This window comes from Leucopleurus acutus, assembly GCF_964270905.1.
Source record: "Leucopleurus acutus genome assembly, chromosome: 14".
Taxonomy (NCBI): Eukaryota; Metazoa; Chordata; class Mammalia; order Artiodactyla; family Delphinidae; genus Leucopleurus; species Leucopleurus acutus.
Window position 1 is genome coordinate 22,281,453 of NC_139156.1, and position 12,741 is coordinate 22,294,193.

Here is a 12,741-nt window from a genome sequence, read left to right on the forward strand (position 1 = left end):
CACACTAACCCCCTGCAGGCTGTTTTCATGCCGCCAACCCCAGTCCTCTCCCGGTGCTCCGACCGAAGCCCGAGCCTCAGCTCGCAGCCCCCACCTGCCCCAGAGGGTGAGCAGACAAGCCTCTAGGGCTCGTGAGTGTTGGTCGGCACCGATCCTCTGTGCGGGAAGCTCTCCGCTTTGCCCTCCGCACCCCTGTTGCTGCGCTCTCCTCTGTGGCTCCGAAGCTTCCCCCCTCTGCCACCCGCAGTCTCCGTCCGCGAAGGGGCTTCCCAGTGTGTGGAAACCTTTCCTCCTTCACAGCTCCCTCCCCCGGTGCAGGTGCCATCCCTATTATTTTGTCTCTGTTTTTTCTTTTTTTCTTTTACCCTATACAGGCACGTGGGGAGTTTCTTGCCTTTGGGGAAGTCTGAGGTCTTCTGCCAGCGTTCAGTAGGCGTTCTGTAGGAGTTGTTCCACATGTAGGTGTATTTCTGATGTATTTGTAGGGAGGAAGGTGATCTCCACGTCTTACTTCTCCGCCATCTTGAGGGTCCTCTCCAAGGCATTTTATTTGTTTGTTTATTTATTTATTTATTTATTTATTTATATTTGCGATACGCGGGCCTCTCACTATTGTGGTCTCTCCCGTTGAGGAGCACAGGCTCCGGACGCACAGGCTCAGCGGCCATGGCTCATGGGCCAGCCGCTCCATGGCACGTGGGATATTCCTGGACCGGGACACGAACCTGTGTCCCCTGCATTGGCAGGCGGACTCTCAACCACTGCGCCACCAGGGAAGCCCTCCAAGGCATTTTAAATACACTTGTATTTTACTTACACTTGTGATTTCTGGCACATATCATAATATGGGTGCATCTGTGTTTCCCACTCACACAGGTTCAAAAATACAGAGAATGGTCACTCTAGGCTGTTCTGGCCACTACGTTGGTTGGGTCATGTGGTCTGTTCATAGGATAGTAGTAGGTAGTTCTGCAAATTTCAAATGAAAACATTAACTAGATCAGTTTGCTGTGTGTAAATCACTGCTCAAGTCACCCAGGTAAAGCAGCTTGCCTGTCATCTGCCTGACAACTCTTGAAAGTTTAATATACTGTCAGTGAGACTGTTACATATGACATGCATGGGACTCATTTGCAAGTCGGAGTTAATAACACACAGTATCCTTGCCACAGTCAAGCCTGGCCTTCATCAAATAAAGGATTTTTTATAGGTTTTATTTGAAGTGAAAATTGTACTGTCAGGCTATATCAATAAATACAGTAGATGTATCCTAAGGATTGTGGCTTTAGAATCCCGTGAACATTAGTAGTTTATGGGCTCAGCTGAGTTTCCCTGAGGCACATGGGAATTCATTAATGTTGATGTTTCTCCATCATTTAGGTCTGCGATGGGGTCGAACAAGGAACCAGATCTTGTGCATCTCGAGGCCAGAACTGTGGATGGTCGTAAGTAAAGCAACTTTTCCACGAAGTTAATAGTAATTAATTTTATCGATCTGCCATGAATCGCATCTGTGTTAAAGGAAATCACAGTGGTGATAATCAATAATCTGAGTTGTTTGGACCTGAGGACTTTTTTTTTGGCCTTAGTTACCTAGAGTTGTCTTAATAATTCTCTGCAACTCTCATCCAATCAAGGGGTTTTTCTTTGCAGGAGATGATAAAATTCCAAACTTTCTTATTTTTTAAGTAAACACTTGTTATTATTGCATTATTGCTGCTCTTTTGATTTGTTTTGCCAGTTTCCTTATTTTATCAGATATCATCCAGGCAATGCCTCACTGTCTAGTGGGAGATTGACAGAACACTTGGAAAGGGCTTGTAGAAGAGCATCATCCTGTCTGTCCCCCGTCGTAAGCGGCAGGAGGCAAACGTCGGTTGGTGGTTCTGAACATCCCTAGTTAGGTTGGCTACAGTGAAAGACTGTGTTTCCTATGGACGTTTTGGCTTTAGCACACGATGGAGAGCAAAGCTGAAGGTCCACAATCCAAAGCCATGTCTGCCTGACTCACAAGTTCACTCACTCACTGTGTGACCTTGAAAAAGTTCCTTAAACTCTTTATGCCTCCATTTCTTCACTGTAAGTTAAAGAAGTTAATAATAATGATTCCTATAGTGGCTAATATTTACTAAGCACTTGCCCTGTACCCAGAATCATGCTAAGGGCTTTCTATACTTTATCACAATTAATCTTCACTACAGTTCATAGGTGGTGGTTCCCATTTTACAGATGAAGAAACCAAGGCATAGAGAGTTTAACGACAACAACATGGATTTCCTTCCCCTTCTTTGTTCCTGAGGTTCTCCAGGAGGGCTAAGCATTTCAGGGGGTACTACTAGGGAACTACAGGTGAAAGGGAAAAAGGAAAAAGAGAAAAGGGGGAAATGCATAGAAGGAAAATAGATGAGGGGAGAAAACCCAGGTGAAAAGAAAGAGGTCTCAAGTGCAGAGAAAAGGAAGAGAACGGACTCTCCAGTTACCACAGTGCCAAGAGCCTGGTCGAAGTTGTTCAGCACTGAGCCAGAGGGTGATAATCTAATTTTTGAGACCTTCTCTGTTTTAAAAATATCCCTCACAATTCACACACTTCATCATCACTGACACTGAGCCTGTCTGCTTGCCCTCCACTTTTCTGATGCAAAGGCAAATGATACCCATGGTTTACCAGCTCACAGCTCAAAGAAGCTCGTCACCCCTGCCATCCAGACTCTCCAGAAACCACACCTACTCCATTACTATGTGCTCACAGGGAGATATTTTTATCTCCAGAGGTTTCTTTCCCCCTTTGGGGAATGAATATATCCTTTGGCAGAATCAGTGTGGGGATAGATCAGGGTCCAAGCTGACCATCTCCTTTCTCCTTTATAAACTCAGGCAGAGCTCTGATATGTAATGTGCCCAGATTGTACCTGACAGAATAATCTCAACAGTTTAGAGCTGCTTTCCCACCTCTTTTGTTTGTTTGTTTGTTTGTTTGCGGTACGCGGGACTCTCACTGCTATGGCCTCTTCCGCTGCGGAGCACAGGCTCCGGACGCGCAGGCTCAGCGGCCATGGCTCACAGGCCCAGCCGCTCCGTGGCACGTGGGATTCCTCCCGGACCAGGGCACGAACTCGCGTCCCCTGCATCGGCAGGCGGACCCTCAACCACTGCGCCACCAGGGAAGCCCCCCACTTCTTTATAAAGTGGGCTCTCTCTGGTGGTGACCAGAGCTGATAATGTTATCTTGGATTCCATGGTTCAGTTCTCAGTACCCAGTAGCCAGAGCTGTCTTAAGTCAAAAGTTGCCATGCCGTCTGTTTAGAGCTTTGTTTTAGTTCCCATTGCTCTAGTAATAAAGAACACAGTTCTCACCTTTACCTGTAGCTGCAGCATAATCTCCCGCCTGCCCATTTCCTCAGCCTCGTCTCACTCTGTGCCCTCCTCGGTCATCACCTGCAGGCCTTTGGGTTTGCTTTCAATTCTTAGAAACTACAAAGTTCTGTGTCTCCATAACAAGACTCTAATACCTACTCTTTCCTCTGCTTGGAATACCTTTCTTTATTCCCCCTTCCCTGACCAATTCAGTGTAATGTATTACTGAAGATGGTTCAGATTAAGATTAAGCATCATTTCTAATTTTTTTAACTTTTGGATAATTTTAGGCTCACAAAGAAGTTGCAAAATAATAGTATGGAGTTCCCCTGAACCCTTCACCCAGCTTCCCCCAATGATAACATCCAGAATAACCGTAGAACTATATCAAATCCAGGGAGAGCATCCATTTCTTAAGGAAGTCTTTCTTGAAGTCCTAATCTAAACCAGTTTATTTTGTTTGCTTTCATCCAACTCTATTATTTTTCTTTATTGTATTCATCTTAGTTTGAAATTACACATTCCATTTGATCACAGGTTTTCCTCTCCACCAGCCTATTAAGTTCTATGTGTGCAGGAGCCAAGTATACCTTTGCTCAGTATTGCATCTCCAGCACATTCTACAGTGTCTACATGTAGGTGGGGCTTAATAAATATGTATTGAATGAATGAACACAGAGTTGACCAGTTGTCAGGATTACCAGCTGGCTACCTAACCTCACTTACCAAGTTGTCTGATAAATTTACAGCATTGCATCTCAAACTTGAACATGTGTACGACCCACCCAGGGATCTTGTTAAAATGTGGATTCTGATTCAGTAAGGGCCCAAGAGTCTGCAGGTGAAGCCGATGCCTCTGGTCTGTGGGACACGCTTATAGTAACAAAGTCCCACAATGAAAGACTAATGAAAGAGCTTTAGGGTCTGTCTCCCATGACTACACCCCTTGTTTAGAAAGCTCTGGATGGAATTGGTAGCATCCCAGGTTGATTTTATTTTCAAGCTTTGGGGGATAATGCTGCTTTCTGGCTTGTGGCATTTAATGCACATTACCCCGTATCCTGAAAACAACACGGCTGTCGCTTTCCCTGATCGGCACGTTTTCTCTCACTCAACATTATTCCTGTGCTCCCTGCAGGCACGGAGGTTGATAATGCCAAACTGTCATCTCAGGCTCAGCTTTCACAAGGCATGAAATATATCCATTTTAATTTTATTTATTTTATTTTACTTTTCTGCAAAGACAGCATCTTCAGAAACTATCCAAGAGTGAAAATTCAATAAAGGGATTTAATTTGAAAAGTTATCCCTGTCAAAACAAAACAAAACAAAACCTACCAATTGAAATAAGGGATCTAAGCATAACTCCTGACCTGACTAAATATAAAAATCAATGAGATTTTCTCAGTATCGTATTCCCTCTGTGTATCTGTCTGTCTGTCTGTCGTTCTCCAAGAGAGTCAGTAAACATGGCTTCAGGTCAAAGAAACAGGAGGAAGAAGGAAAGAACATGGAGAGGTCAGAGTAGCAAGCTATTAGCAAATATAACTGAGAGTGTATTTATCAAAATCAGACTCCAGGGCTTCCCTGGTGTCACAGTGGTTGAGAGTCCGCCTGCCGATGAAGGTGACACGGGTTTGTGCCCTGGTCCAGGAAGATCCCACATGCCACGGACCGGCTGGGCCCGTGAGCCATGGCTGCTGAGCCTGTGCATCTGGAGCCTGTGCTCCGCGACGGGAGAGGCCACAACAGTGAGAGGCCCGCATACCGCAAAAAAAAAAAAAAAAATCAGACTCCAGGCTGGTCATTTGCTCCAAGAAATCCAGTATCTCTATGTTATCTCTCTCCCCATTCCGGAATTGGGATCCCTCTTTTTTCTCCATCCTTTCATTACTGTTTAGTATATGAAACCCATTGTTTATATTCTAGGTCATACATCTGGTAGGGTGTATGCCAAAATAATATGATTTTTTTTTTTTACTTTGTAACAAGTAATTTTTTTCTGATTTTAATGGGTTTAGGAATTTTGTAGACAATGTACTGAGACACGTGACACACACAAAAAATCCCTCCTTATTTTGCTTATCGCCATGGGGTGGGTGGCAAATGCTTATGTGGGCTTGTTATTCGAAGTTTAGTTTTAGTGTCGTTTCAAATCTCCCTAGATTACATTTTATAATTAATTTCTGTTTCAATTGAAGTCTCCATATTTGAGGGGAGGTGAGCTCTGGAAAGCTTTTGCTCTACGAAGGTCTGTGACCTACACAAACATTTCTTGCCAACTGTGCTCTGAAATCTGGATGTTTCGTAGTTAACAACCACGACAAGGATGTTATTCTTTCTTGTACTACCTCTCTGCCTTGGGAAGCAAGCTGAAGAGAGTAACCTAAATTACAATCAGTCACAGGAAGTATTATTGGAATATTTTTAACGTGTTTATTGGATGTGGCATTTGTTATTGGCCCCTGTGTTCAACCGAGGACAAATTGACAGGTCCTCATCCAGTAAACAAAGATTTTACTGTTTAAATACCCTGTGTGTGTGTGTATGTGCATGTGCACACGCATTGTGTGCGCCTAATACATTAAAACTGCTACCCAGTACATTATAATAATAAAAAGGAAACCTACATTCTATAGATTTACCTAATATAGGTACAGGGGTGTGTGTGTGTGTTTATGTATGTATGTATGTAATCTATGTAGTTAGAGAGAAAACGTTGACCCAACTCTTGGATTGAAATCTTTGTGAAAAACTGTATCTTATTTAATCTTGGTTCCATTCACAAAACATAGCTCAGAGCCTGGCACATTGATGTGTGTTGACTTAATAAAAGATCTGTGTGTGTCACCATTGGGCACGTCTTCTTACAGAAGGGCCTTTAACTATAGGGTGTGTAGAGTCCCTTAGGGCTAATGGATGAGCATGAGAAACTCATGACTCCGTGAAATTGTATGCCAGTATGTATATGTAATTTGGAGGAAAAGAATATAACATTTTTTTTGTGGTACGCGGGCCTGTCACTGCTGTGGCCTCTCCCGTTGCGGAGCACAGGCTCCGGATGCGCAGGCTCAGCGGCCATGGCTCACGGGCCCAGCCGCTCCGTGGCATGTGGGATCTTCCCGGACCGGGGCACGAACCCATGTCCCCTAGCATCGGCAGGCGGACTCTGAACCACTGCGCCACCAGGGAAGCCCCAAGAATATAAATTTTATCAGAATTCTTTGCGTGGTAATTACACATGGGTCTATAGTTTTATATTTATGCTCATCTATATACATCATCTTGTAAGAGAACCTGCAGTACCAAGTTTGAGCTTTATTGCTTCTCCCTTTTACTTCTGAAATGAAAGACCTGGCCAGTGACCTGCATTTTTTCTGTACTTGTAGTGATCCGTGCCAGCAGGGACAGGGGACAATTACTGGTCTCCATGTCTGTATGCTTGAGTGACTAACCTTGTAACACCTTGCCATAAGACTAATCTCTTTCACTGGGGAAAAACAACCTTGGCCCTTTAACCAGCTATGAAAAAGACTGCCCCCAAACTCTTTCTGAAACGAAACTCAAGCCAGCATTTTATAAGCTGAGATAAAAATCAAAGGAAAATCACAACCTTGTATAGCCACCATCTCACTAATTCTTGTTGTGGGTAAGAACTGGACATCTCATTTCTGCTTTTCACTTTCCACCCCTCCAATCGAATTTCCATATTGAACGGCATGCATATCAATATCTGGATAAGGCGAGCACTGCTGAGATACTGCGGGAAGGCGATAGAGACCTCAGTTCTCACAAGTCCCCAGTATATTAGCAATGAAATGGTTTGAGTTTACACTATAAGCATTAATTACTTTTATACCACCAGAAGTAGCAACGATGTCAATAAAAAGATAAGTAGTATTCCAGTGTATCAAGGGAAAAGTAGATCCACTTCCTGATCTTCTTTCTCATTCCCCAAAGTTGGTAATTTTATTTATTTTTTAAAAAATATTTATTTATTTATTTAGGCTGCACCGGGTCTTAGTTGCGGCATGTGGGATCTTTACTTGCAGCGTGCGGACTCTTAGTTGTGGCACGCATGCAGGATCTAGTTCCCTGACCAGGGATCGAACCCAGGCCCCCTGCATTGGGAGCACGGAGTCTTACCCCCGAACCACCAGGGAAGTCCCCAAAGTTGGTATTTTTTTAAAAATATGTCTTCTGTGTTATTCCAGAAATTGTTTAGGCTTATACTGATAAATATGTATGTGTGTACACATACATACACACTCACAAATATTCATGTTGTAAAACTGGTATGCCAGATTCAGTGTGGGTGAATGCAATAGCAAGTTAAAAATCTTTCTATATCAGTATATGTAAATTTAGCCACTTCATGGCTAATAACTACATAGGAACCCCATTATACAGCCAACTATAATTTTGTTAATCACATCTCATTAATAGATATATAGATGTTTGGCTATTTCAAAGAGTGTTGATACATACATGTATGCACATATTACCTGTTTGGTTAATAAGCATTCAGACGTGTTTAGGGAACAAGCGCTGCTCAAAGAAAAATACTGACGGGAAATCCCTGGGATTTCCCTGGGAAATCCAAGAATGTGTACATTTTTAATTTTTATAGGCATTGTCACATTTCCCTCTGAAATAGATACGTCATTGCATACTCTCTAAATATGAGAATGCCTGTGTTTACGTACCCTCAATAGTCCAGGTTGTTATGAGAATTTTTTTAAACATAGCCTGTCTGATGAGCAAAAATGTGGCATATCCTTATTGTTTTAATTTGTATTTATTTACTTAGGAGTGAGGTTAAGAATTTGTGTTTATTTTTCTTGGTTATTTGTATTTCCTCTTCAGTGACCCTTCAAAAGCTATCAAATCTCTTTAATGTTCTAGAGAAGAATGTTATGCATTATTTGCATTTTTATGCAAATCTAAAACATATCAAACTTGCCACTCCAGCTCTAGTACACCAATTGGCATTATTAGACCCCATGTTTCATAGCCTTCTTTTACCTTCTTTTTCAATCAGTTAATATACTAATCACTTCTAGGGTGGGGCCCAGGAAGAGGTTAGAAGTTTCCACTTCTGGTCAGTTTCAGATTCTGATAGCTCCCTGCCACTGAAGCCGAATCTGGCCTCTGTACCCCAACACCGAATTAAATCTTGGAGACAGAGTTTTGGGTGAAGTAGAAAAGAATAGTTTTATTGCTTTGCCAGGCAAAAGGGGCCACAGCAGGCTAATGCCCTCAGAACTGTGTGTCCCGACCTGTAGGGGGTAGTGAGGAGTTTTATAGCAATGGTTCAAAGAGGAGGGTGTGATCAGCTCATGGACATTCTTCTGACTGGTTGGTAGGAAGGTAAGTGGAAATTAGCATCATCAACCTTCTGGTTCCAGCAGGTCTGGGGTCTAAGTGCTTGTGGGCAGCATACCATTAACTTCTCCCACCTGGTGGGGATTTCAGTATCTGAAAAACAGCTCAAAGATACTGTTATGTATACCTCTTGAGGGGGGAACCAGGACCCTGCCCCAAGGCTGCACTATTGTTTCTTGACTGGCCCTCCCTTGTCTCTGCATCCCCTCCCTTCCCTAATGAGCAACCATTTGAACCTGCCTGTTGGAACTCAGGGAGGGTCTTGGAGGCTGAATGAAGCCTATTTCCTGTAATCAAGAAATGGGGCCAAAGAAAGGCTTTTGTGTCCAGGAGCCCCACAGGGTCCTGCTTGGTTTTTTCACTTCCCAACACGTTTACCAAATGCCTTCTCACCTCTCCTCCCCTATGCCTAAATCAAGCTTCCAGACTTAGAGAGTCCAGTGGCACCTACTGATCTTGGAGAGGCAGCAGTGAGTGGTGGTGTGAAGCAATATCTTAATTCCCTGCCCAGGAATTGAACCTGGGTAGCTTGGATGAAAACCAGGAATCCTAACCACCACGCCCCCTGGCTCTTGCCCCCAGTGAAAAATGCATTTCTCACAGAGGCAAAAACTGTAAAAACACGTACAAAGTTTATTATTAGAGACATAGCACAACAAGTGGGAGAGCACACAGAGAAACAGTTTGTTGAGACAGAAGTAAGGCAGAGATGCACACCAGAGAGAAAGGGTTTGGGCGTTCTCCCTTAATGAGGAGTGCAGTTAGTCAGAAACTAGGCAGAGATACACACCCAGAGGAGAGTGTGGGCTCACGGGCCCAGCCACACCGCGGCATGTGGGATCTTCCCAGACCGGGGCACGAACCCGTGTCCCCTGCATTGGCAGGCGGACTCTCAACCATTGCGCCACCAGGGAAGCCCTAAAGAGGTGATTTAAATCACTTATTAGGACAGTCCTTCTGGGTCTTTGTTTATCTTTGGCCAATTATCTTGTTTCTTTTTTCACACCTGAGTGGTCCTAGGAGGCTCCCCAACACGCATGTGCAGCTATTTGCTAAGATGGATCCCACCACAGAGGCCTGTGGGTACATGTCCACACATATTATGGGGTGATGCCCGCTCCCTTTTTGAGCCCCAAGGAGCCTTCCTGCACATGTGCAGATAGGGAAGTTTTCCTTGACCTTAAGAGTGGTCATCTTATCTCTTTGCTTCAGCAGAGCTCAGCTTCTGCCACTAGCTTTGTCCTTGGAGTGTCTGGGTGAGAACACAGCTTCAGTTTTACTCCACTTGACAAGCACCAGCTGTGCAGCGCAGGGGCCCATCTACCTCCTACCTCACCTTCCCCCTGAGAGACATGAACCCCAAGAAATCTTTGCTGGGAGCATGAGGGACGGTGGGCTGGCTTCTGTCGCTTCTTCAGTCTGGCAAGGGACTCATAGATCTAGTTGGGGTCATGGAGCTCTCGCCCTGTCTCATTAAGGGACCCCAGGGTGACTTACGCTGGTATTCCGGCAGGATCTGTTCTGAGGAGTGGCTGAAATCTCTGCATCACCGTTTTCCTGATGTGAAACTGTTGCAATCTGAAAGAGACAGACTTACCAAGTTTGCAAATATTGTAAATATCAGTAAAAGAATTATTGTAACCAGTGGCCAAAGCAGAAGTAAGAACCAAGTTATATTTGGTAACAATTTTTGATCCTGGTCCAGATAGAGTCAGCGCTTGGGTTACCCTGTCCAAAGGAATGGAGCCATTTGGTGTGGTCATATATATATTTTTTGATGTCTTTTTTTAATTAGCCTAGTGTTATTGATGTAGATATAACAGATTCAGAAGTAGTTGGAGGAGTGACAACCTGAACATTAATAGACAAAATAGATCTTTTTTTTTTTTTTTTTCAGGAAGATAAGCCTGAATCCTAGTCTAGACCTGGCACTTTGAGGAGACCTGTAGTCAGGTAGCCAGTTGTCTAGTTTTATCCAAGTAGGTTTTAACCTTTGATGTGCTATTAACACATAAACCAAAGCAGTTGTCACTGTTAATGATTTTAGTGTTTTTCTAGGTATGAGAAAGGTGAGAATTTGGGCTCATAAAAATCCTTACCTGAAAATATCTAACTATCTGAAGGCCTGTTTGGTCAGTTTTTTCCCAGAGCACACAATGCCTCATTCCTGATCTCCACCCTGAACTCCTTTCAGGGGGGTTTGAAGGTCAGCAGCTGCAGCAGCTTCAGATTTAATCTTTGTAGAGGCAGACAGCACGTGCCAGTTTCCTGTTGGCAGGGCCCCTTCATGGTCATAAACTTGACCATGGTTGGGGGGCATTTTATGACTATTTTGTCCCACAGGGCTAGGAATGCTCAGTGTGCCATTACTGGACTAGGCCTTGTGAGTAGCCAAAAGTCTTTGGACCTCCTGCTTTACTAGTCTCTTATGGTCTAGGAAAATATTCCCTCTTGGTGCGTCTTCCTGTATCTCCAGTTTCACTCTTCCAGTCATTGATCTCATATGGGACTATATACCATCATTTTATCGGAGGCCCAGTCGCACATTTCGTAATGTAAGAAACAACAATTTTGTAAAACAGGCAAAAATAGAAATAATACAGCTAGCAGTATTAGTAAGGTCATAAGTAAGAATTTTAAGTTAAGACATTTTCATTAGGTACAGCCTAGTACATCCCCAGCTTGTCTGGCTTAGTCTGTCTTTCACCAGGCCTTATCTTTAAGGGAAGCTGTATACATGGGCATTGTCCATAAGGCGTTTAGCCCAATTTCCTAGTGTTACCAGGCTCCTTATCCTTAGCATAGTCTAATTGTTTCTTTAAACTTGAATGACTGTAGCCTGCTGTTAATCTCCTGGTTGCAGATCATGGAGCATCTGATCTTTATCCAAAGATTGATTACAAAGTTAGGCTTCAGAAACAAACTTAGAGTGTCCCTTTAATAACTCAATTAAAACTTGTAACTATAACATAACAGCAAGGAACTATCTGGGAAGTGAGTCTTAGCAAACACAGAACTTAACTAATGAAACTACGATAATATTTAGTGAAACATAATTTTTTCTAATTACCCCCATTTTTATTAAACACACCCAAGGGCTTCCCTGGTGGTGTGGTGGTTAAGAATCTGCCTGCCAATGCAGGGGACACGGGTTCGAGCCCTGGTCTGGGAACAGCACATGTCTTCCCATAGTGCTGACTGTTTAATCTACAGCTATTGTTGATCCATTTTAAATTCCCTGATTTAGGAGTAGACCATTGCCATGCTACAGGGCATCAGAGTGGCAGAAGTCTGACAATGGGGGGGTTAATCTCGTAGAAGCAGAATGAACTTTCTCTACGTGTGCTATAATCTTCATAGATCAGTGTGAAATAATACTTAACCAAAGTAACAAAAGATTTCAAAAGCAAATATAAATCACTTAAAGGCAAAGAAATTTACACAGTCTGTTATCAAAAGCAGCATTTCTCTTAATATAGAGAGAGAAACAAATTTCAGTCTGGTACCAGCTTACTGTTAATAGCAAAATTTATTTACCTAATTAATTTCAATTTAGTCTTTAATCAGTCTTAACAACGTACCAATTTTTTTTCATAGTTCCTTTTCCACAAAACTTTTATCACTTCCTGGATCCATATTATCAATAACTTGCCCATTTTTTTCACCTATAAACAACTAACTGTAGGACAAATTTATTATCATCACTTTCCCCAACAAAAATATCTCCAGTCTTTATATCTTCTCTGGCCAACAACATATATCCTACTTGCTTTACGCACTGAAATGCTTCTCTTGTCACTTCGGTAGCTTTGATTACATATTATAATTTTTAACCCTTAAAAACCCATGACCTCTAGTGAAAACCAAGAAGAAACTAGGTGTAACTGTTTGTCATACTGGCGTTTTCTGATTAGCAAACTCAAGATCACATTCCATAAAAACATGTATTTTTCCAAAGCACATTTTTTTTCTCAATGTGGTACAAGGCATGTGTCAAATAAA

The 12,741-nt window shown here is 42.9% G+C and overlaps 1 protein-coding gene across 3 annotated transcripts in view; it reads left to right on the forward strand.

Moving 5' to 3' along the window:
• Positions 1-12,741, forward strand: part of SORCS1 (sortilin related VPS10 domain containing receptor 1) — a gene marked incomplete at its 5' end in the record, with an annotated part of 555,414 nt that overhangs the window by 394,417 nt on the left and 148,256 nt on the right. For all 3 annotated transcript variants that reach the window (XM_082855012.1, XM_082855013.1, XM_082855011.1), the window contains one exon: positions 1,381-1,445. In XM_082855012.1, the coding sequence (XP_082711138.1) occupies positions 1,381-1,445 (65 nt within the window). The remainder of the gene's footprint in view (positions 1-1,380; positions 1,446-12,741) is intronic.